Raw genomic sequence first — 22857 nt, forward strand, 5'->3', positions numbered from 1 at the left:
AAGTTCTATGGTTTCATAATGCTATACAGTACACACAGTTCCTCCCACTGCAACTCTAACCTCAGGATCCACACTAGATATCAACAAGACGTCCAAGTTTCTTGGTCATACTCAACTCTACCCTATCATATGAATCTCAAGTATCCAACCTATGGAAGAAAACCTTCTACAATATGAGAAAACTAAGAATTATCAGAACCTTTTTTCAAGAACACCACTTTCTTTACTAATGCAAATGCTTATACTGTCCTAACTGGATTATTGCAACTCACGCTATGTGGGTCTAAACTCTATTCTCCTGAACAAACTATAGATGATTCAAAACACGGTAGTTAAACTGATATTCAAACTAAAAAAAAACCTGACTCCGTCTCACCTTACTATAAGAACTTGCATTGTCAAAACTCCTATCACCTTCAAACTTTTATACATAATGTTCCAAATCTTATATGGAAAAAAACGTTGAACCGCTTATAAATTTATTTGTCAATTCCTGGTCCAACATCAACTAGAAAACTGAAAATTGCTTCTACTGCTCCTTCCATCTCCCAAAGGGGTTAAATACAAACACATTCAACTCATTCTGCACATTCTGCACCAAGACCTGGAACAACCTCCCGACTGACATCAGGATGGAAACATTCTACAACATATACTGAAAAAATTAAATACTGTCTTCTTAGAAAACATATACAGTGTAGACAACTATCTCGAAATACCTAATATCACTAAGTCCCACACTCTACTCAAGTGCTATATCAGTACAGTCATAGAACCTCCATTTTCTCTTCCCTATTACTCAATTCATAATCTGCCTTCTTCAAACTGCTATAATGTAGCATATACATTCTGTAATTCCTTATATTGTAAGTTGTCTTGAACATGTTTAGGCATAGCATGACTCATAAATACTAGAACAGATTAGATTAGATGTGTATGCCTACCTATAATACAGAATATGTACTAATCATGATATGTTTGAATTCACAGAATACTGGTAGCATTTAGATGGAATTTTGGCATCTATGTATGTGTTTGCACACATACAAATATATACCATTATTCTAAAGAGTTATGCATATAACTGACAAGTAACTATTAGCACATACTTTACAGAATTGCTCTGCATCAGTCAATCAGGATTTCAAAATAGCAAATATACACAAATTAATCACTCATGAACTAAAGTTTTTTTTTTTTAAAAAAGCAGTATAGATGTTTAGAAATTGGAGAATGAAAAGCATGGGGCCCGATATTCAGACTGTGGGAATTAGCCGGGCTTACTCACATGGTCAGTGCTGAGCCCAGATATTCAATGCTAGGCTATTTCCTGCCATTGGCATTGAATATCTGGTCTGTTTTTGATTGCTAAAATCTTAGCCAGATATATTGATATTCAGTGCTGGCCGGCTAAGTTTATAGTGGCCAAAGACAGACCAGCTATTTAAGCAGCCCAATTTGGCTACTTGACTTAGCTGGCCAATGGTCTGAATTTCACAGATAGCCATCTAACTCATGCAACATAGCTGGCTATCCATTTGCTTCTAACTGCTAATCTTATGCTGAATATTAACGCTTAGGCAGCTATGTGCTATTAAGATGACCAGGAGCCATTCCAGCCAACTATAAACTAAATATTTGGCAGGGTATTTAAAATCATATAAAGATATACCTCCTTTTATCAATCTGTGATATATGTTTTTAGCACAAGCTGGCAAGGTAAGTGCTCCAATGCTCATAGGAATTCTATAAACGTCAGAGCTTTTACTGCGCCGGCTCACGCTAAAAACCTTTAGCGCAGCTTGATATAATTTGGTGAGTTAAAATCCTATAAATATATAAGTTGATGAAATACTTACTGGAGGTGCAAGGAACTTGAAAAGAGAAGACCCTCGCAATGCCAGAAACTTTGGTGTGTACATGCGGTCCTGCAAAGGATCTTGCTCTCGTTCTTCTATCCAACCCATGTAGACTATCTGACAAAGAAAAGAATAAAGGTGACCAATCCCAAATGTGAATAAATAATTCCATTTATTACATTTTATATTTAATGAGTAGTCTTGATGAGGAAGCAGCATGTTATATGTACACAATTAATTTGAAGAGAACAACAAAATAACTAAAATCCAGTAAAACAAGTTTAGAATAACTACATAAAGTAGATCCAAGACTCCAGAAAAATAATGAAGCAAATCAAAATAGGAACACTGTACAGTAAAGAAGAAATACATCTAGGAAAATGGATGACCTAAGTTATCTCTTTTGTAGCTTTATTACAATATAGGCAGGGCAGGATTAACCAATAGGCCAAGTAGGCACGTGCCTAGGGCCCGAAATGGTCAGGGGGGCCTGATGAAGGAGGGCATCAACATTGTTTTTTCCAAACAGCGATGGGCCCCTCCAGCATCGATTGGCAACGTGGGCCCCCCCCCCGATCGGCAACGCAGCCCCCCCCCCCCCATCGACAGAAAGTAAGACAAGCAAGCAACGTGGGTAAGAAAGGCAACAGGAACTGTAATTGAGCAAGCGGTGCTGCTTGCCCAAAGCTTCCCTCTGACGCAGCTTCCTGTTTCCACCTGGGCGCAGGGGGTGGGGCAGGGGGCCCAGTGTACTTGTGTGCCAAGGGGCCCTCGATGAATTAATCCTGCCCTGAATATAGGGCTCCTTTTACTAAGGTGCACTAGCAGTTTTAGCGCATGGGCTACACACTAACGCCTCCATAGAGCTTGCGTTAGTATTTTTTGTGTATTGCGGGGTTAGCACGTGCTAATCTTTAGCGTGCTAAAAACACTAGTGCACCTTAGTAAAAGGAGCCCATAGTTTCCACTCTGGATGCCACTGCTTGAGGAGTAGTCTTTTAATCTAAAATAAATTTGTTGCTGAGTTGGATAAGAGTTGGATATTTATTGTCTTCATATTTAATAATACCCAAATACAGAAATCAGAGCGCACAAATTTTACTCTTCAGGAAAGAAATGTCTGTTGCATGTACAAAATTTATTTTCTATCTTGAGATGTTCATCCAAAAAAGAGGCTCGAGGTAAATTCTATATATAGCGTGTGCAAATTTGGTCAAGTTTGGTAAAAGGGCACCTTTGTTTGAAGATCCTTTACCCAAAATTCTAAAAACCAAAAAGCTCCAAAATCTGACAACTTTTTGTGTAACATTGTTGCATTACTAATTTGTACCAAAAAGCTTACTTTTAACTTCAAAAGTGAAACCTGGCCCCAAAGTTACTTTAAAGACTTTACACTAACAGTAGTTCAGTTTATTTTTCCATTTTACCTCACACTGGTGTGCCTCCGAGGTGCTGCTGGTAGCCACAGTAATTCATATGCATTGTCTGTTGATGCCTCACACGCTTCTCTCTGTCTCGCCCAGTGAGGAAGGAAGGAGGAAGTGATGTCAGCAAGGCAGGAGGTGGCAGAGAGAAGCCTACAGGGAGGGCTGCAGCAGGCAACAAATATGAAGCACTACAACCACTGGTGACACATCATTCTAAAAACTGAAACATTTTAAAATCCAAAATGTCTCTGACCCAAGCATTTTCGATAAAGAATTGTGAACGTGTACTTGTTCTTATAGATTTTTGAAAGTGCTCCAGTTTTCAGCCATTGCCAAGATGGGTTTTAGTCAATTGTCCATCAATATCTCTTATATATTGGCCATTTAACAGTTGGTGAACCTGCATTCAGTTTAAGATTATTATTGCAATGACATTGAATGTCTAGAAAAATTAGAGGTAAAATTTAAGTCATTAGGGGGCCCTTTACTGCATTTGGTACTAACACATGCCTTAATTGAATAATGAGCCAATTAGCATTGTTATTGGCATCTTAACAAGCAATTATTAGCACTAATGGGATTTAATTAAAAAATATGCATGTACTGTGCTATCAAACTCTATGAATGTTGGGAGCAGTATGGGCCATTCAGCGCAGCTCACCATGCTACAAACTGCAAGCACATTTTGATAGAAGAGGCCCATAGTCACGGAATACGCACCTAAATTTTACATGTGAATCCAAAAAGTGAGCATTGAAATAGGAGGGTCATAAGCATATCAGGGGCATTCCTATAATTTATGTGCATAATTGTAGAGTAAGGGGAATCCGCACCATGTTTCAATTGGTGCAAATGGATGTACTAAAGTTAGCCATGATTCCTGGGCATGAGTGCTATTCTATAAACAATGCCTGGCTCTAAGCACAATTTACAGAATAGTGCTGAGCATTCTATTTTCAATAAATATTTTAGGTACCATATATAGAAATTTACCCCTTGTTGTCCACCAAAATGATATCTAAATGAGATCAAATTAAAAAAAATAAACATTAAACACTGCTGGAAAATGATTGCAGTGTTTAATGTTGAAACCTTACTTCATATCAATTCTCCCTGTTCCATTAATTTTGAATGTAAGAATACAAACAGATATTCCACATCAAATTCTGGAAGAAACTGAAAATTCATCTATTTGACATCTAATCACTTGTATCCTCTTCTCCTCCTGTATCTTCCTGCCCTCCATTGTCCTCCCTACCCTCTTCTAACCCCTTCCTCTGTAATGTCGCCAAGAGCTTGTATAGGTATGTGCGACGCACAAATGGAAAAAATAAATAAAATAAATAAATATTGTAACTCTATGTTTTGTATTGATTCATGCACTGATGTATTGTGAACCTCATTGATGTTTCAGTTTTATATTCTCTTATATTTTTCAAAATCTTAATAAACTTTCATGGAAATAAATAAAATAAAATCAAGAGGCATGCAACTCAGTTATTATGATTATTGTGATATCCTTTAATGATCTAGCTATCTATCTATAGACACACACTCACGAGACTGCAGTGGGAACTCGTGGCAGGCATTTTTGATCATTGCTCCTTCCCTGCTAGACCACCAGAACTTTAAAGGTAAAGTCTACAAGGGTCAGGGAGGTGGGGTGGTTTAGAGTCGGCCTGGACAGGATGCAGGAAGAATTGTTCCTGTCCTGGCTCATTGCTGGACCACCAGGCCCATGAGAGACCATTTTTGGGACCTTTTTTGGCCTAAAAATCTCAGTTTATATTCGAGTATATACTGTATTACACTGAGGGGGAAATTCTATAAACACCACTGTATTGGCACCTAAGATGGATACTTAAATAAAAATTCAAAGTATCTACCAGTGGCTGGACAAATGTCTCCAGAATCGTGCCTCCAGAGGTACCCAACAGTGTCTAATGCCACTGTAGGCGTGGCTCATGCCTGAAGTGGCATTAGGCACTGGTAGGTGTCTCTGGAGGCATGATTTATATCAAAGATAGGCACCAGAAATGTAGGCTTTGAAAACCCTGGCCTACACTTCCAGCTCCTATCTTTGCCAGAGGCACAATTCTCTAAATGGCGCAACCGCGTGATTGACATGCGAATGGCAGCCAATTTTAAGGCAGTCGCTGACATTGGCGCCATTTAGAGAATCTAGCAGTGAAAGTCTAGAAAAATTCTTGGGGCCTTTTATTAAGATGCATTAAGTGCTAACATGTCCCAAACATAGCTTAAAATGGGGTACTGAAGGATGTGCTCAGAGGTCCTGTGATAACTGTCAAATGTATGCATGCAAGCCACACACAAAAAAAGATTTGATGGGGTGATCAGAGGTGATGAGAGGGTTAGTACAGCTAAATTACTGCTTAACGCATTAGCCCATACAAAATGGGTGGTAGTAAGCGCACATGGTATTTGTTTTCATGTCTATGGGCTAAAGGCAATAATAGCACAGGGCCATTAATACAGAAAATAGGAAAAAGCCATTTTTATAGATGCTATAGAATTGGTCATAGCTTACGGAAAATACCACTTTTTAATGCAGCTTTGTAAAAGGACCCCCTATGTAAATTTTACTTGATTGAATTACATTCAAAGTAAAATCATTCTGAATAAAGAAAATGGCAGGCTTAAACTAAATGGATAACATGGGTACAATGGCTACACTATCTATGTGTTCAGTACTGTTACCTATGAGGCTCATTTTCCGAAAACATAAACGTCTAAGAGATAGCATAAACTGATGCTTGGACTTCTTACTAGTCAAAACGTCCAAGTGGGCATTTTTGAAAATGACTTTTTAGACATCTTTCTGGTCATTATGGGGCTCATAATTGAAACATAAATACGTCTAAAAACCCACCCAAGTCGGCACCCAGATCTGAAAGGGGCGTTTTTGGAGGAGTGATTAGGGTGGGACATGGGCGGGATGTGGGCTAACTTAGACTTAGTTGTCCTGCAGGGATAATCAAATGTTTGATGAGACAGCCTAGAAGGAACTTATACGTTGCGACTTAGACAATGTAAAGATTAAAGGGCAAATTCTATATGAAGCGCCCAAAAGTTAGGCGCCTAATTAGGCACTGTTCAGCCCGATTCAAGTAAAATTGGGTGCTGTTTAGTGAATCGCACCTATTTTGGAGGCGCCCAATAAATAGGCCAGCTCTAGGCACAACTAAAAGTTAGGCACCCATGCGAACGTTTAAGCACATTTAAGAGCAGCGATTCTGTAACAAGGCGCCTAACACAAAGCCACGCCCACGCCTAACATGCATACCGCCTATTTTTTTGAAGTTCGCCTAAATTTTTAGAGGCGCCTTGTTACAGAAGTGCGCTTTCTTGATAGGCGCCTATGTTTCAATCAGTGCTGATTAAAAAGTTTAATTGAGCTTGTTCTTCAATTTAGATAGGCGCCAATCTAGTTGGGCGCCTCCGAAATAGGTGCCTAACTTTAGCCGCTGGTTACAGAATTTGGGCCTAAGTGCCTAAAATGTATCCAAAGTGACCAGAAAACCACTGCAGAGACAATGTAAAGACCCCCCCCCCAACCACTTCCATCATGTTCACTGACCCCGCTGCACCCTCACAAAGTTAAGAATAGAAAATGTGATCCCATCACCCCCCAAAATACTACTGTACTGCCATATAGGTGCTACCTGCAGCCATAAGGGTTATTGGGGTTATAGGCAGGTGGGTATAGTGGGTTTTTGGGGGCTCACAATAACCTATAATGGAGTTCGGGTGAGATGTTTATCTGGCACCCTTTTGTGAAATGCACAGCAGTGCCCTCCCCTGTTGCTGTGTCTGGGTGGCCAGTCCATCACAATACTGGCTCCTCCTACATCCAAAAGATCTTGTTTTGGGCGTTTGGGACTTGGACAAATTTTTGGTCGAGAATGTGGTATAAAGATAGACATAGTGACAGTCTGGATGAACAAATGCCTGGACATACAGATAGAAGATTTTCAAAAAACGGAATAGATTAGACGTACTTTTTGAGAATGGACATTTTACTACTGCCAATTTTGGGTACATCCAAATCGGGCTTAGATGTATCATTTCATTATGCCCCTCCACATCTCCAGTGCATCTAAATCTTACGAGGGGGGAGGGGGTGGAGGTTAGAGGAATTATTTTGGGCAGGATTAGGGTGGACTTAACACGAATGTTTTACAGTGATAATCAAACATTTTACAAAATGTCCAGGGCACACTATTTGGACAATTTGGAATAAGGGCCAAAAAGGTTCCCCAAAATGACCAGCTGACCACTGGAGAGATGAAAATATAACCCCCTCCCCCCCACACACACACACACATACTTCCCCACTGGTCACCGGCCCCCTCCTACCCTACAAATATCTGCATTAAACAGTACTAATCTGTCTCTATGACAGCTGCAGATACTATGGCAAGTTCTAGCAGAGTTGCAAGCAGGTTTCTGAAGTAGCCTGGTGGGCAGTGCAGAGGACTGAAGAGAAAGGGACCGAGACCCATATGCCACCTTTACTAGTACACTTATGGTAGAAAGCATGAACCCATGAAAACCCTTCAAAATCTCACTGTACTGTCATATAGGTGATATCTGCAGGCATAAAGGCTATTGGGGTGGTATACAGGTGGGTACAGTAGGTTTTGGGAGTGTTTTGGAGGGCTTACCATATAATATATGGAGATTATGGTAAATATAATATATGGGGGTTATTCTAAATGCCCCACTGCTTTGCTGGCATTTCTGTGTGGCCATACCATTAAAAATGCTGGTCCCTCCTACATACATGTGAATGGCTTGTTTTGGACATTTTTAATTTGTATGGGGTTTTTTTTTGTAATGGCAAAAAAATTAGACCATTAGCTGGACAAAACATCTAGCTGGGCCATTCAAAAATGGCTGCGGATTCAAAAGTGGACATTTACTTCACCTGATTTTTGGATATTTTTCTCAAAATGACCAAAGCCGGACTTAGATGTTCTATCAAAAATGCTCCTCTATCTGTATAGCAGTGCTGAATATATTTATTAATTTAAGTGATAGATCTAATATTAATATAATGACTGCAACTGCTGAAAATTTGGCCTCTATCCCCCTTTTCACTAAGCCCGCCAGCATGGGATAGTGTGGTAAACGTTCCTACGGCCTTAAAAATTAAATGAGCATTGGAGAATTTGCCACACAGAACTCGGCTACACAACTTAGTAAAAGGCAGAAGAGGGGAGATATGATAAAGAAATTTAAATACCTACGTGGCATAAATGCGCATGAGTCGAGTCTCTTTCATTTGAAAGGAAACTCTGCAATGAGAGGGCACAGGATGAAATTAAGAGGTGATAGGCTCTGGAGTAATCTAAGGAACAGTAGATGTGTGGAACAGTCTCCTGGAGAAGTTGTGGAGACAGAGACTGTGTCTGAATTCAAGAAGACCTGGGATAGGCACGTGGGATCTCTTAGGGATTACTGCGGATGTGCAGACTAGATGGGCCATTTGGCCTTTATCTGCTATCATGTTTTTATATAATCTGTGTTCAGAAATGTTTTTGTAAACTACTACTACCTAGGAAACTCAAGCAATATCTTGAAGAGTCCCAGTTTCAGTGGATTATTCAATCTTTGGTTCTTGCCACAGTGGATTATTGTAATGGGTCTGTCAGAAAAACAAATTCATAGATTACAAGCAATTCAAAATGCTGCAGCCAAACTGATTTTAGGTGATAAAAGATTTGATCGCTGACCCCTTGTTTAATTCAGTTACATTGGCTGCTGATCTGAGCCAGAATATAATTCTAATTTTTATATTTCAATTTCTTCATGGCTTTAGCCCTATATGAAAGGTTTTATAGCACTCTCAGTGTATGGCAGCACTTGAAAATACACCAGGCTTTGAATCCAATGTTAGGTGTTCTGAACATATGGCTTCAGAAAAAGGAGTTTTCTTCAACCAGTATCACAGAGCCTCTTTAAATAAATCTGTGAATTGCCTTAACTAAAGTTTATATAAATTACTTATTACATGAAAGTGATGTGCCTCAGATCCACCACCTCGAAAATAACGTGAAACATAAAGTTTACCAGCACGGGTTGTCACGGGACTATCATAACACCATCAGGTCCCGCCACCTCACTCTTGCTTTTTATGTTGTTTTAATTATCACTTGAAAAGCATTTCTTATCTTATTGCATGCTACATCTCTGAGGCAGTTTTTGCTGTGATTCCGTGTCTTGAATAAGTGTATTCCTACATGCTATACCCTCCGATCTGGCCCCCCAACTTAAGTTTCGCCTTTTCACAGCTTCCTCAGGAAGGGATGTTAAAAAACAAAAAAATCACAAGTGGAACATGTCACCATTAAGCGAACAGGGTATGGACGTTTAGGTTAGGTAGGGAACATTTACAGGTCATGGACCTGGGGGGGGCCGCCGCAGGAGCGGACTGCCGGGCACGATGGACCCCTGGCCTAACTCGCAGAGGCAATTCTTATGTTCTTATGACCCATATATTATTATTAATCACCATTCCTAAGTGTGGCATAGTGGTTAGAGCTACAGCCTCAGCACCCTGAGATTGTGGGTTCAAACCCTGCACTGCTCTTTGTGACCCTGGGCAAGTCACTTAATCCACTACTGTCCCAGGTACATTTAGATAGATTGTGAGCCCACCAGGATAGATAGAAGGAATGCTTACCACTTTGAGTGTGACTGTAAAAACTACAAAAGGCAGTATACAAGTCCCAATTCCTTCCCCTTTTCATTTCATTAAAGAGGTAGCAGAGTTATGTTCAATCTACCAGCACTGGTCACTGAAACCTAATCCTAAATTGAATGAAAAATACTTGAGATTAAGATTAGTATTAACAGCCAGTATATTTTCTATATTCAGAGAATGTTACATCTTGTTCAACATGAAAACATGCATCACCCACATTTGTAGCCTTGAACAAATTGAATAGATGGAAGATTTTATGATAGTTGTGAGTTCTACCATTATTGCCTTAAAAAAAGAGTACAGAGATGGAGAATTTTGAAATGTTCATTGACATTCTCTTAAGAGCAGCATTCAACAAGTTTCTTAAGATTGATGGGTTTATGTGTATTCAGGCCAAGGATTTTTATGATGCCATTATACAGTAACTCTATCTTATATTGTTATAGACTACACAATGAAGTGTTCTTTTCCACAGGATGACTTCTTTTAGGCAGCCAATAGTCTGCCATGGATATGACATTTACAAAAACAATGCCAACTTCAGAAGGCTTTAGAAAAATAAATGTCCAAGCTCCAAGCATAACCTTATGAGCAAAACACTCTATTGTAGGTTGGACACATGTGAAGGGTACTTTATAATCTAGGTACCCACACTGTGATCCTTGTAAATGAATAGAATACTAGCAGTTGCATGTTAAGAATAGAACACTGTATGCATAACTATTAAATATGAAAGCGTTATTGCTGAAAAACAATTCTACTAATTAATTTCACAGAATATGGAGCCCTGTCCAATCTTATTGCGTTTTGGATCATTGATATATAGGGCTCCTTTTACTAAGGTGCGCTAACGGTTTTAGCATGCGCTTAGCACACGCATTAATGCTGCGTGCGCTAGAAGCTAACGCCTCCATAAAGCTGGCATTAGTTTTTTTCCGTCTAGCATGGGATTTGCGCACGCTAATCTTCTGCGGGCGCTAAAAACGCTAGCACACCTTAGTAAAAGGAGCCCATAGTGTTACTGTGTAAATCGATATATTATTTTAACACAAGCCATTTAGTGATGCTCATTGGGAACTTTCATGCACATTTTCAGCTAAATTATATGTACTGGCCTTACTATATACATTTGACATGAGGCACTAGTTATACTGTCTTTTAAATCAATACTCTTTTACTGTATATCATCTGTGATATGTTCAACTAGATGGTTTCATGTCTTAGTTAATTTCTGTATACTTGTATACTTCCTGTGATTAATTGTATATTTCTAGTGATTATTTGTACATATTGTATATTTATCTTGAAAATTAATAAAATATTTAAAGAAGAGGAATTGTAATACTGGGACAGACCGAGGGTCCATCAAACCCAGTATCCTGTTTCCAACAGTGGCCAACTCAGGTCCCAAGTACCTAGCTGGATCCCAAGTAGTAAAACAGATTTTACATTGCAGCGGATTTCCCCATGCCATCTCAATAATGACCTATAGACTTCTCTTTTAGGAAATTATCTAACCCTTTTTTTTAAACCCTGCTAAGCTAACTGATTTCACCACATTCTCTGGCACATTTACTCACAGACGTGTCAGCAGTACACCTAAGCACTATTCTGTAACAGCACATATAAGTGACATAGCACTTACTGTAACTATGTATATTGTGGGTTTGTACATATAACATAGCAGATCATGGGTGGACTTCCCAGTTACAAATCAACAGCAGAGACAACTGACCACCAGTGGCAAAGAGGATGTTTGAGGAAGCCAAATGTTCAATGCAAAAGTCTTTATTGGACAAGGTGAGATGACTCAACACTTTACTCAATAAAGACTTTTGCATTGAACATTTGTCTTTATCAAACATCCTTTTTTGTCTCTGCTGTTGGTCTGTGCCTTATTTTGCAGAGATTTGTTTCTTTTTTTGCTTTGGATCTTCCAGTTACACATATTTTACTTACAGAATATTGTAAGTTACATATATCCCTACTGTCCAGAATACTGTAAGTTACATTTATGCACCTAGAGTTAAGCCAGGTCTATAGCTGGTAAAACTCTTATGTGTGCCAATACCAGGTTATACTGGTATTTTATAAGAACCTGGTGTTCAGTGCAATTTTAGAACAGGCCAAGGATGCAGACACTCAAGCTTCCAGTGTCACAAACAGGCACAGTATTTCCAGGGTATCTCTAATAAATTTGCATGAGATAGTTCTGAATGAATACTATTTCCACTGTATGCAAATCTATAAAATGCATATTCATTAGGGATATCCCAAAAACCTGGCCTGTTTGTGGCATTCAAAGTCTGAACTCCGCATCCTTGGAATAAGTTATATTAGAATAATTATACGAGGGGGACGCTGAAAAATTCTCAGTCCAATTAACAAAGTTGGGGCAGTCTCCATTGAGGTCTATATACACTTAGACCAGTGATTTCCACTTTTTCGTTCCACATTTTTTCCAATGGAATGAAAAAAAGATTTTTGGTATAAATTAGTAATGCAACAATGTTATAGCCCTTGATGGAGACTGCCCCAACTTTGTTGGGCCGAAAACTTTTCAGTGGCTGCTCATATTACAGTTTTGCCATTATTTAGGTGTCTGGAAAGTACTTATGTGGTACCCATTCTATGAGTACCCTTTGTGGCCCCCATTATACATCATATAAAGAAAAGTAGTTGTAAGAAGTTAGATGCATGCTTATGATTTAGACACAAGTACTTATGCAGCTATACAGCTGGTGTAAGCACTCATACCAAAATTACTGAAAAATACACCTAAGGTTCAAAATTCAGCATGCAGCAAATAATATTTTGCTAACTTTATTGGTGGTGCTAAAAACCAGAAATTCAATGCTGGATCATGTCTGGGCACTAGCATTGAATTTATGGGTTTGCTGAGCTAACAAACATATATAAGAACATAAGAATAGCCTTACTAGGTCAGACCAATGGTCCATCAAGGCCAGTAGCCCGTTCTCATGATGGCCAATCCAGGCCACTAGTACCTGGCCAAAACCCAAGGTGTAGCAATATTCCATGCTTCCAATACAGGGCAAGCAGTGGCTTCCCCCTTGTCTTTCTCAATAACAGACTATGAACTTTTCCTCCAGGAGCTTATTCAAACCTTTCTTCAAACCAGCTATGCTATCCACCTTTACCACATCCTCTGGCAACATGTTCCAGAGCTTAACTATTCTCTGAGTGAAAAAAATTTCCTCCTATTGGTTTTAAGAGCACTTCCCTGTAACTTCATCGAGTGTTCCCTAGTCTTTGTAATTTTTGACAGAGTGAAAAATCGATCCACTTGTACCCATTCTACTCCACTCAGTATTTTGTAGACTTCAATCATATCTTCCTTCAGCCATCTCTTTTCCAAGCTGAAGAGCCCTAACCATTTTAGTCTTTCCTCATATGAGAGGTGTTCCATCCCCTTTACCATCTTGGCTGCTCTTCTTTGAACCTTTTCTAGTGCCACTATATCTTTCTTGAGATAAGGAGACCAGAATTGAATGCAATACTCCAAATGAGGTTGCACCATGGAGCAATACAGGGGCATTATAACATTCTTAATCTTGTTAACCATCCCTTTTTAAATAATTCTCAGCATCCTCTTTGCTTTTCAGGCCGCTGCCACACAATGGGCAAAAGGTTTCATCATATTGTCTACAATGATACCCAGATCCTTTTCTTGGACACTAACCCCCAAGGTGGACCCTAGCATCCAGTAACTGTGATTCAGGTTATTCTTTTCAATGTGCATCACTTTGCATTTGTCCACATGAAATTTCATCTGTCACTTGAACGCCCAGTCTTCCAATTTCCTAAGATCCGCCTGCAATTTTTCACAATCCGCATGTGTTTTAACAACTTTGAACAGTTTAGTGTCATCTGCAAATTTAATCACCTCACTCGTCGTTCCAATTTCCAGATCATTTATAAATAAGTTAAATAGCACTGGTCCCAGTACAGACCCCTGCGGCACTCCACTGTTTACTCTGCTCCATTGAGAAAAATGACCATTTAACCCTACCCTCTGTTTTCTATCCGATAACTAATTCCTAGTCCACAACTGAACTTTGCCACCTATCCCATGACTCTTTAATTTTCTCAGGAGCCTCTCGTGAGGAACTTTATCAAAAGCTTTCTGAAAATCTAGCTGGTTAAGTGCGATATTTAGCACTTTTTTTAACTTTGTAATTTATTATTCTTTTGTATTTTTACTTTCCTATTGATAATGGAGTTCCTTTCTTTTTGCTTAGTATTATATAAACCGCTATGATGATATATCGAAAAGCAGTCTATAAATAATAATAAACAAATATCAACTTTTATGCAATTTTATTTATTAGGGTTACCCTAGCTAGAAAAATTTAAGTGCTGAATATTGGCATTTAATTGGACAAATGCTGACTCTACCCCTGAAATACCCCCAAAATAGCCAGTTTTGAGTTTAGCATTAGCCGGTTCAATGCCACTGAAAATGACAGCTTAACCCCACCCAGGTGATTTAACCAATCAGAAGCCATTTCTGGCTAGTTAAATCATGTTGAATTTTGGAGCCATGCCTGTTTCACAACCAGAGATAAGTTTGCAGAATTCTGTGCAATCTTTTTCCATCTTGTATCTTAAGAAATAAAGGTAGCATTTGAAAAATGGAAAGCCATTTAGGAGCTAAAAGCATATTAGAGAGATGACTATGTCCTAACAGAGAGAGCGGATAGGCTCACCAAAGATTGAGATGAATATTTCTGTCCTGAATTATAAAGGCGCATATTTCTGTCCTGCCAATACAAAGGCACATTAGGGCCTTAACACACGGAATAGGGCGCACTACAATGTCGCACGTGATAGCCGGTACCGCCTGCTCAAGAGGCTATAGCGCATGCTAATCCGGTGTGTGGGCTAAAAACGCTAGCGCACCTTCATAAAAGGAGCCTTAAATGTTGAACATTAAGGGATATACAGCTGAGATAACTGAGCAGGAAGACATACTGCTAGACCAGTTAGTATAGATTTCTGGAAGTATAGGAAGTTCTTTAGATTTAGTTAGGTTTAAAGAAAAGCATGACAGATAGGAGAAAGCTATCAACGTGCTTACTTTCTCTAAAAGGGAGTTACTTGAAGAAACAATAGGATGCCTGAGGGGAGTTTCCAAATTCTTATGTATTTTAGGAAAAGTATAAAACAAGGCTATAGAAGATGTTTCATAGTTCAGATACTTGGACTCATTTTTAGTCATGAACCCCAATTCCAGAGCCTCGGTCAAACTTTGAATATTTTGTAACAATAAGGGGCTAGGATCTACTTCCAACTCCTTATAGATAGAAGAATTGTTAAGTTGACGATAAACTTCTTGTTTATAAACTCTCAGATCGGACATGCGATTATAGATTAGATCTCAGGATGAAATAACTGGGTGTTATACGAGATTCTATAAGTCGACTGCTTAAATATATATGATGTCCCCTTAATCAAGTTGTTTGAATAAGATAGATGGTTGCCTCTGCCCTTTTTCTTTGAGACTTTCTGGGACTCTGCCAGATGCTGTACTTGTGACTTGGACTGGCCACTGTTGAAAACAGGATACTAGGCTATAGAGATCCTTGGGATGGCCCAGTGTTCTTATGCTCTCAGCCAGCAAAGCATATCTAAGTGCTGAACAAGCAAAATAGAAAAAAGAGGCAAACATTCAAACCCTAAAAGAGACAGGGATCCAGAGACTGGGTAGAGCTCTTTTATATCCAAAAAGTATTTTAAACTATGCTGGCTGTCATTTGACCTTCTTTTGGTCGCTTTTTCATGCACAAAATTCATTTTATCTTCTCCGACACAACATCTCTCCCTCAGATACAAGAAGCGTGGGATGAACACAGAAGATTTAGAATCAGAAAATAATATTAAATATTGAACTAGGCCAGTTACTGGGCAGACTTGCACGGTCTGTGTCTGTATATGGCCGTTTGGTGGAGGATGGGCTGGGGAGGGCTTCAATGGCTGGGAGGGTGTAGATGGGCTGGAGTAAGTCTTAACAGAGATTTTGGCAGTTGGAACTCAAGCACAGTACCGGGTAAAGCTTTGGATTCTCGCCCAGAAATAGCTAAGAAGAAAAAAAAAAAAAAAAAAAAAAGGATTTAGATTGAATCAGGTTGGGCAGACTGGATGGACCATTCGGGTCTTTATCTGCCGTCATCTACTATGTTACTATGTTACTAGATACGTCGTCATGCTTTTACAGAAACAGGAAGCTGCGTCTGGAGTAACGGTGTACTGGAGAAAGAAAGTCATGGATTATTGGTCGGCGTCTTCAGCTATGTGTATATTGCATTGGATTTGGATTTTGCGGTCTCATTAAATTTTTAAATAAACTTGAAACTTGCTTTCAAAATGGTCTTTTTCAATAATATCTACACTGAAATAAACTTTTGACTTTAGCAACTTCTTTTTTTAGTTTTTTAAACTAATTTCCTGTCATCTTTCTAAAATTAAAGTGTTAAAGCAGTAGTAATTAAAGTGTAAAATTTGATTTCATTGTTATTACTATTGCCTAGCAGCCCCAACCTCATTATCATCCCCAACCCAAACTCAGCAGGCACCTATCTACTCGAACCACAAAAGCATAAGTGTGCTTTTAATTGTTTACAAAAAGTAATATAATTTATTTCCAGATCCATGTGACAAACACAAAGGATAAAGGAACAAGTCTTAGAGGTAGGGCTGCCAGATTTAGGATTGCAAAAACATGGCCCCGCCCCATTCCACTCCAGCCCTGCCTTGTTCCACCTCCATCACGGCCCCATTCCATCCCCCAGTTCCGCCTCCATAAAGTCTCATCTCTTCCTTCTCGACCTCCAGGCCACGTCTGTAAGGACTCTAGCATGTACGGATGCATGTGATGTCAATCACGCATGCTTGGAGGCCTTCCAGTCACAGCTAGAGCTCGTCAGGGCTTTCCAAAACCTAGACAAACTGCCAGTTTTGGAAAGTCCATCCGGGCACCTAGACAGTCCTCTAAAAAGGAGGAAGTGTCCAGGTTTTCCCCGATGTCTTGCAACCCTATTTAGAGGGCCTTGCCATAGCAGGGTGAAATGAACGACTCAGCACATAAGAGGACCAAGTGACCCTATGGCCAGTGGCGTACCTAGGGTATGTGGCACCCGGGGCCCTTCATTTTTTGATCCCCCCCATGTAAAAAAATATTTTTTGTAATAACCATGAAACGGAATAAATGGTCAGAATAGAAACAGGCAGTGAAAATTTTCTTTTATTGAACCTCATATATGTAACCATTATTCCAAACATAACAAACATAAATTATGTCTGAATTGTCATGACATCAGAAGTACATATGGAGTAGTTGCAGGTGATGCTTGGGACAGTTCTGATTGTGTTAGTTCGGTTTTATATGTTTTTTGAATAGAAGGGTTTTTATTTTTTTTTGAAGGTTTTGTAGTCTGTGGTCGAGGTCAATAGGTTGTAGAGTTGGAGGTCGAGTGTTAGGAGGTTGTCGAACAGTTTATTTCTTTTGACGATTTTGGTTGGAGAGTGTGTGAATGGTGCATGAGTTCTCCTATGCCTGGTTGAGGTGGATTGAATTATTTAGTTGAAGAAATTAGTTACCTCCCCCCCCATTCCACACACATTAATTCTCTTCTATTTTTGTTCCCATTATAAAAAACACTGATAAGTTCCCAGAAAAAATACATTAAAATAAGGAGTGAAAACAAAGGCCCCTACAGATGGAAACATAACATAAGAATAGTCTAACTTGGTCAGACCAATGGTCCATCATGCCCAGTAGCCCATTCTCATGGTAACCAATCCAGGTCATTAGTACCTGGTCAAAATCTAAAGAATAGCAACATTCCATGCTACTGATCCATTGCAAGCAGAGACTTCCCCCATGTCTTAACAACAGACTATGGACTTTTCCTCCAGGAATTTGTCCAAACCTTTCTTAAAACCAGCAACGCTATCTGCTTTTACCATAACTTCTGGCCACTTCATTTTTAAGCTTAGATCTTTCCTTCCAGAGACCTTGCTAGATGTGAAATACAGAAAGAACAAGGTAACTTCAGAAGGACTTAGCTGTGCAGGAAATGTGAATCTCCTCATATACCCACCATATAGTGCAAAAATGTGCAAAGGTCTGTTTTTTTCTTTCGATCACTACATAGCCTAATGCCACACAAGCAGCGCTGTTACAAACATATTCTGAAGGTCAATGCTAAGGTTAACAAAGTTTCCTTCCATGGACTACAAGGAGATACTGACAAACCACTGGAAGAGATCCCAAAACAACTACCTAGGCACAACACCCAAAGAACCACTCAGTGAGTGAACCAGGTGAGTGGAGTGGACTAACTGGGGGTGTGGAAATTGGGCCGGAGTTTGCGGTCTAACACCAGCTCTGGCAGGATACACATTTCAAATCTGACATATTGTAATCACAAAACAGAAAATAAAATTAGTTTTTCTACCTTTTGTTGTCTGGTTATTTTTCAAATCTTGTTGGTCCAAGACTCTGGTTGTCTTCTGATAACTTGCTTGCCAGGGTCTCCTTCTTCCTTCTTTCTGCAAGCTAACCATCCATCAGCCATCTCTGTCCTCCCCGTTTCCCTTCCCTCCCCAGGAGGTCTGGCATCTTTAATTTTTTCATCTCCCTCCACAGATCCATCTTTTCTTAACTACCCTTTCATCCAGCATCTCTCCCTCCTTCCCCACCACCCCAGGGTTCACTATCTCTCCCTTTCTTTTCCCAACTACCCTCCTATCCAGTATCTCTATCCCCCCCTCCACACCATCCCTTGTATCCCTTTCTGTTCCTTCCCTCCCTAAAATCCATGGTCCATCATCTCTCTCCCTCTCTTCTATTTCAGACCCATTATTTCTTCCCATCCAAAGTCCGGCATATGTGCGTCTCTTTGAACCCCCCTTCCCTCCGTGTACTTCTACACCAGGGCTCCCCTCCCCTGAAGGCCTGTCCCCCCCCTTAAAGGTCTGCATCCCACCCCTGAAGGCCTGTCCACCCCCCTTGAAGGCCTGCATCCCCCCGAAGGCCTGTACTCCCCCCTTGAAGGCCTGTCCCCCCTTGAAGGCCTGCCTGATCCCCTTGAAGGCCCATCCCCCACTTGAAGGCCTGCCTGTCTGTCCCCCTTGAAGGCCTGTCTCCCCCTTGAAAGCCTGCCTGCCTGTCCCCCACCCTTGAAGGCCTGCCTACCTGCCCCCCCTTGAAGGCCTATCCCCCCCTTGAAGGCCTGCCTGCCTGTCCCCCCCTTGAAGGCTTGCCTTCCCGCCCCACCCTGAAGGCCTGATGCCCTGACACACCCCATAGGACCACTCGCCCCCCAACCCTGAAGGACCGCTCATCCCCCTGGCCTCCACGCACCATCTAAGGTAGAGAAGCAGCCCGCAGTGGGATCGCGATGCTAGCGATCCCTGCGCTGCTTCGGCACTGCTTCCTCTTCCGCGGTCCCGCCCCTCCTCTGACATCAGAGGAGGGGCGGGACACGGTGGAGGAAGCAGCGCCGAAGTAGCGCAGGGATCGCTGGCATCGCGATCCCGCTGCAGGCTGCTTCTCCACCTCAAACGGTGCAAGGGGGGCCGGGGGGAGAATCCGGATGTCGGGGGGGGGGGTAACCGGACGCCAATGGTTCAAGGCCAGGAGCACCCCCTCAGGGCTTGCACCCGGGGGCGGACCGCCCCCCCCTTGGTACGCCACTGCCTATAGCAACCTGGTGACCCTTTTTAGAGTAATCTAAATGCAAAAGAATGGAATCTGGAATCTGATTGGCACAAATGCACGTATTTATAAAACTTTATATACCTTCTTCTTGGCAAAGCCATTCAAGAAGATATGAAACCGCATAAAACACACACAAACAACAATAAACAGATCACATTAGAGAATAAATAACTTTTTTGAGAGCTTTTCTAAAGCCAGAAAAAGATGATATATGTTTCAGTGCATCTGGTAATTTGTTCCATAGCAAATAGAATGTTAAGAATTATCAGGAAAGCAATGGAAAACAAAATGAAAATGTTATAATGCCCTTGTATCGCTCTAAGGTACAGCCGCATCTCAAATATTGTATGCAGTTCTGGTCACCATATCTCAAAAAAGATATAGCAGAATTAGAAAAGGTACAGAGAAGGGTGACAAAATGATAAAAGGGATGGGTCAACTTCCCTATGAGGAAAGGCTAAAGTGGCTAGGAGTCTTCAGCTTGGAGAAGAGACAGCTCAGGGGTGACATGATAGAGGTCTAAAAAATAATGAGTTGAGTAGAAAGAGTAGTTGTGAATCGCTTGTTCACTCTTTCCAAAAATACTAGGTCTAGGGGACATGCGATGAAGCTACTAAGTAGTAGATTTAAAACAAACCTGAGAAAATATTTCTTCACACGTGTAATTAAACTCTGGAATTCATTGTCAGAGAATGTGATAAAATCAGTTAGCTTAGCGGGGTTTTAAAAAGGTTTGGAGAAATCCATAGGCCATTATTGAGATGGCTTGGAGAAATCCACTGCTTATTCCTAGGATAAGCAGCATAGAATCTGTTTTGCTACTCGGGATCTAGTTTGGTGCTTGGGACCTGGGTTGGCCACTGTTGGAAACAGGATACTGGGCTTGATGGATCTTCGATTTTATGTTCTTAATGCTGACTAAAAACCCTCCTACCCCATATCTAACATAGTAGATGATGGCAGATAAAGACCCGAATGGTCCATCCAGTCTGTCCAACCTGATTCAAATTAAAAAAAAAAAAAAAAATTCTTCTTCTTAGCTATTTCTGGGCAAGAATCCAAAGCTCTGCCTGGTTTCCGGCAATATCATTCTACTGAACATTTATTGATTGGTATGTCAACTTTTATACTCTACCACCTGGATCATCACTCATCTGTTCTTTTGATTTCAATTGATCTTTTGTCAGCTTTTGACACAATTGATCACAATCTCTTAATAGATAGACTCCAATCTATCGGCATAACGGATCAGGTCCTGCTTTGGTTTAGATCTTATTTGGACAATCATTCTTCAATAGTATCCTTTAATGATTCAACCTCTGCTAGTTTTTCAGTTACATATGGTATTCCACAAGGTTCTATTCTTTCTCCTCTTCTGTTCAATATATTTCTTGCTCCTCTCATGACTCTTTGCCAATCTATTGGCTTCTCCGTATTTGCTTTTGCGGATGATATACAACTTTTACATCCTCTGGACCCCAACAGTTTTAATTTCCATCAAAGGTGTCACCCTTAAGCAGATAAATAAAATTAGAATTTATGGGGTGATTTTTGATGAAAAATTAACTTACCATGACCACGTTAGCTATGTTGTTAAAGCTATCTTTTTTAGACTATGCCAATTCGCTCAATATCCAAATTTTTATGTCCAAAATCATTGAATATACTAATTCATTCAATGATTATCTCGAAAACTAATTATTGCAATGCGTTATTTAAGGGAATGGCTCAAAAGGAAATTAGGCGGTTGCAGATAATCCAGAATGCTTCCATTACTAATTGTACATCGCTTAGAATTTGGAATAGGCGATTAATCAAATTGTAAATAAACTTGAAACTTGTACTGTGCTTAGGTTCCAACTACTGAAAAGTTCTTTTTATTATATAGACTTATACCAAAAAAGCACTACAATTCAATACATTACAAAGTGACAGCAGCAAATATCATACAAATAATACAAACATAAACTGACATTTCACTATCCCCACACCAAACCTGTACATATGAAACTAAACATCCCCAAACCCTGTACACAAAATGACTAGAAACCCCCCCTCCCTCCCAGCAATAAATAAACATAAATACAAAAACTCAGTTAAAACAAAAACTGTAACACGCGTCAGGGAGGCCGAAGCCGCACCCCCTTCCACAATAAATGCCACTGCTGTTCACTCCTCCTTTTTCTCTCTGCTTCTGCAACTTGGCACACTGCCCGCACCACATCCATCGCCACTGTGTCCGGTGCCAGCTGTCGCTGCCTCAGCGACATCTGGCAACGTGCCATCCAAATGAAATACTTCAGTATGGATAAAATAATAAAAAAAGTTTCACCATACACCCTCTTCCCCCCACCACACCCATAAACCCAATCCGCATAACTCAGACTTTCAAACAAACCCACCTGAAACCCCAAATCCCTGGCCACCCTCCTCCCCACCTCAACTGAAAAGGGGCAAAAACACAAAAAATGTTCCATTGTCTCTAACACTCCCTGGCACTCCCCCCTTGGACACTCCCTGTCAGTCACAGGTCTACACTTTAGATTCGCCCGGACATACATCTTGCCATGCAGTGCCAGCCATGCCACATCGAAATACTTAGGGGGCAGGCGTGGCATCGCCACATAACGGAGTGCCTGCTGTTGACGTATCCCCGGGCAATCCTTCAGCAGAGGTTCCACCGCATAACACTGGTGCAGCACTCTTTCCATCCATGTCTTCCTCCCCTCCACCACTTCATCCACCGTGACCCTCCAACTCCTAACTAAACGGGCCATGTCCGCCTGACCCGGCACCCCCTGCCAAAACCCCTACCACCCGCTTCTTCCCTATTTCCACTCCCCCCAACCAGTCTTTCCAAAACACTGTATCCCACGTTAGAACACTTTCTACCCATGCCACCCTTTCCTGCTGTCCCCTCACCAACCCCCCCAAATGGAACTGGAGGAAGAGGGAGGAGAAAAAAAGAATGGGGTTCACCATCCCCAAGCCCCCTTGTTCTTTTGCCAAATAAGTTACCCCCCTCTTTATTGGATTTAAGCGGTTACCCCAGAGGCACTGAAAAAAAAGACTATACATCGTAGCGTGCAACCCCTGCGG

The 22857-nt window shown here is 40.7% G+C and overlaps 1 protein-coding gene across 10 annotated transcripts in view; it reads right to left on the minus strand.

Annotated features, from left to right (window-relative positions):
• The window catches only part of SNTG1 (syntrophin gamma 1), a 1000749-nt gene that overhangs the window by 145903 nt on the left and 831989 nt on the right, over window positions 1-22857 (minus strand). For all 10 annotated transcript variants that reach the window (XM_033934198.1, XM_033934202.1, XM_033934200.1 and 7 more), the window contains one exon: window positions 1860-1976. In XM_033934198.1, the coding sequence (XP_033790089.1) occupies window positions 1860-1976 (117 nt within the window). The remainder of the gene's footprint in view (window positions 1-1859; window positions 1977-22857) is intronic.

This window comes from Geotrypetes seraphini, chromosome 2 (assembly GCF_902459505.1).
Source record: "Geotrypetes seraphini chromosome 2, aGeoSer1.1, whole genome shotgun sequence".
Classification (NCBI taxonomy): Eukaryota; Metazoa; Chordata; class Amphibia; order Gymnophiona; family Dermophiidae; genus Geotrypetes; species Geotrypetes seraphini.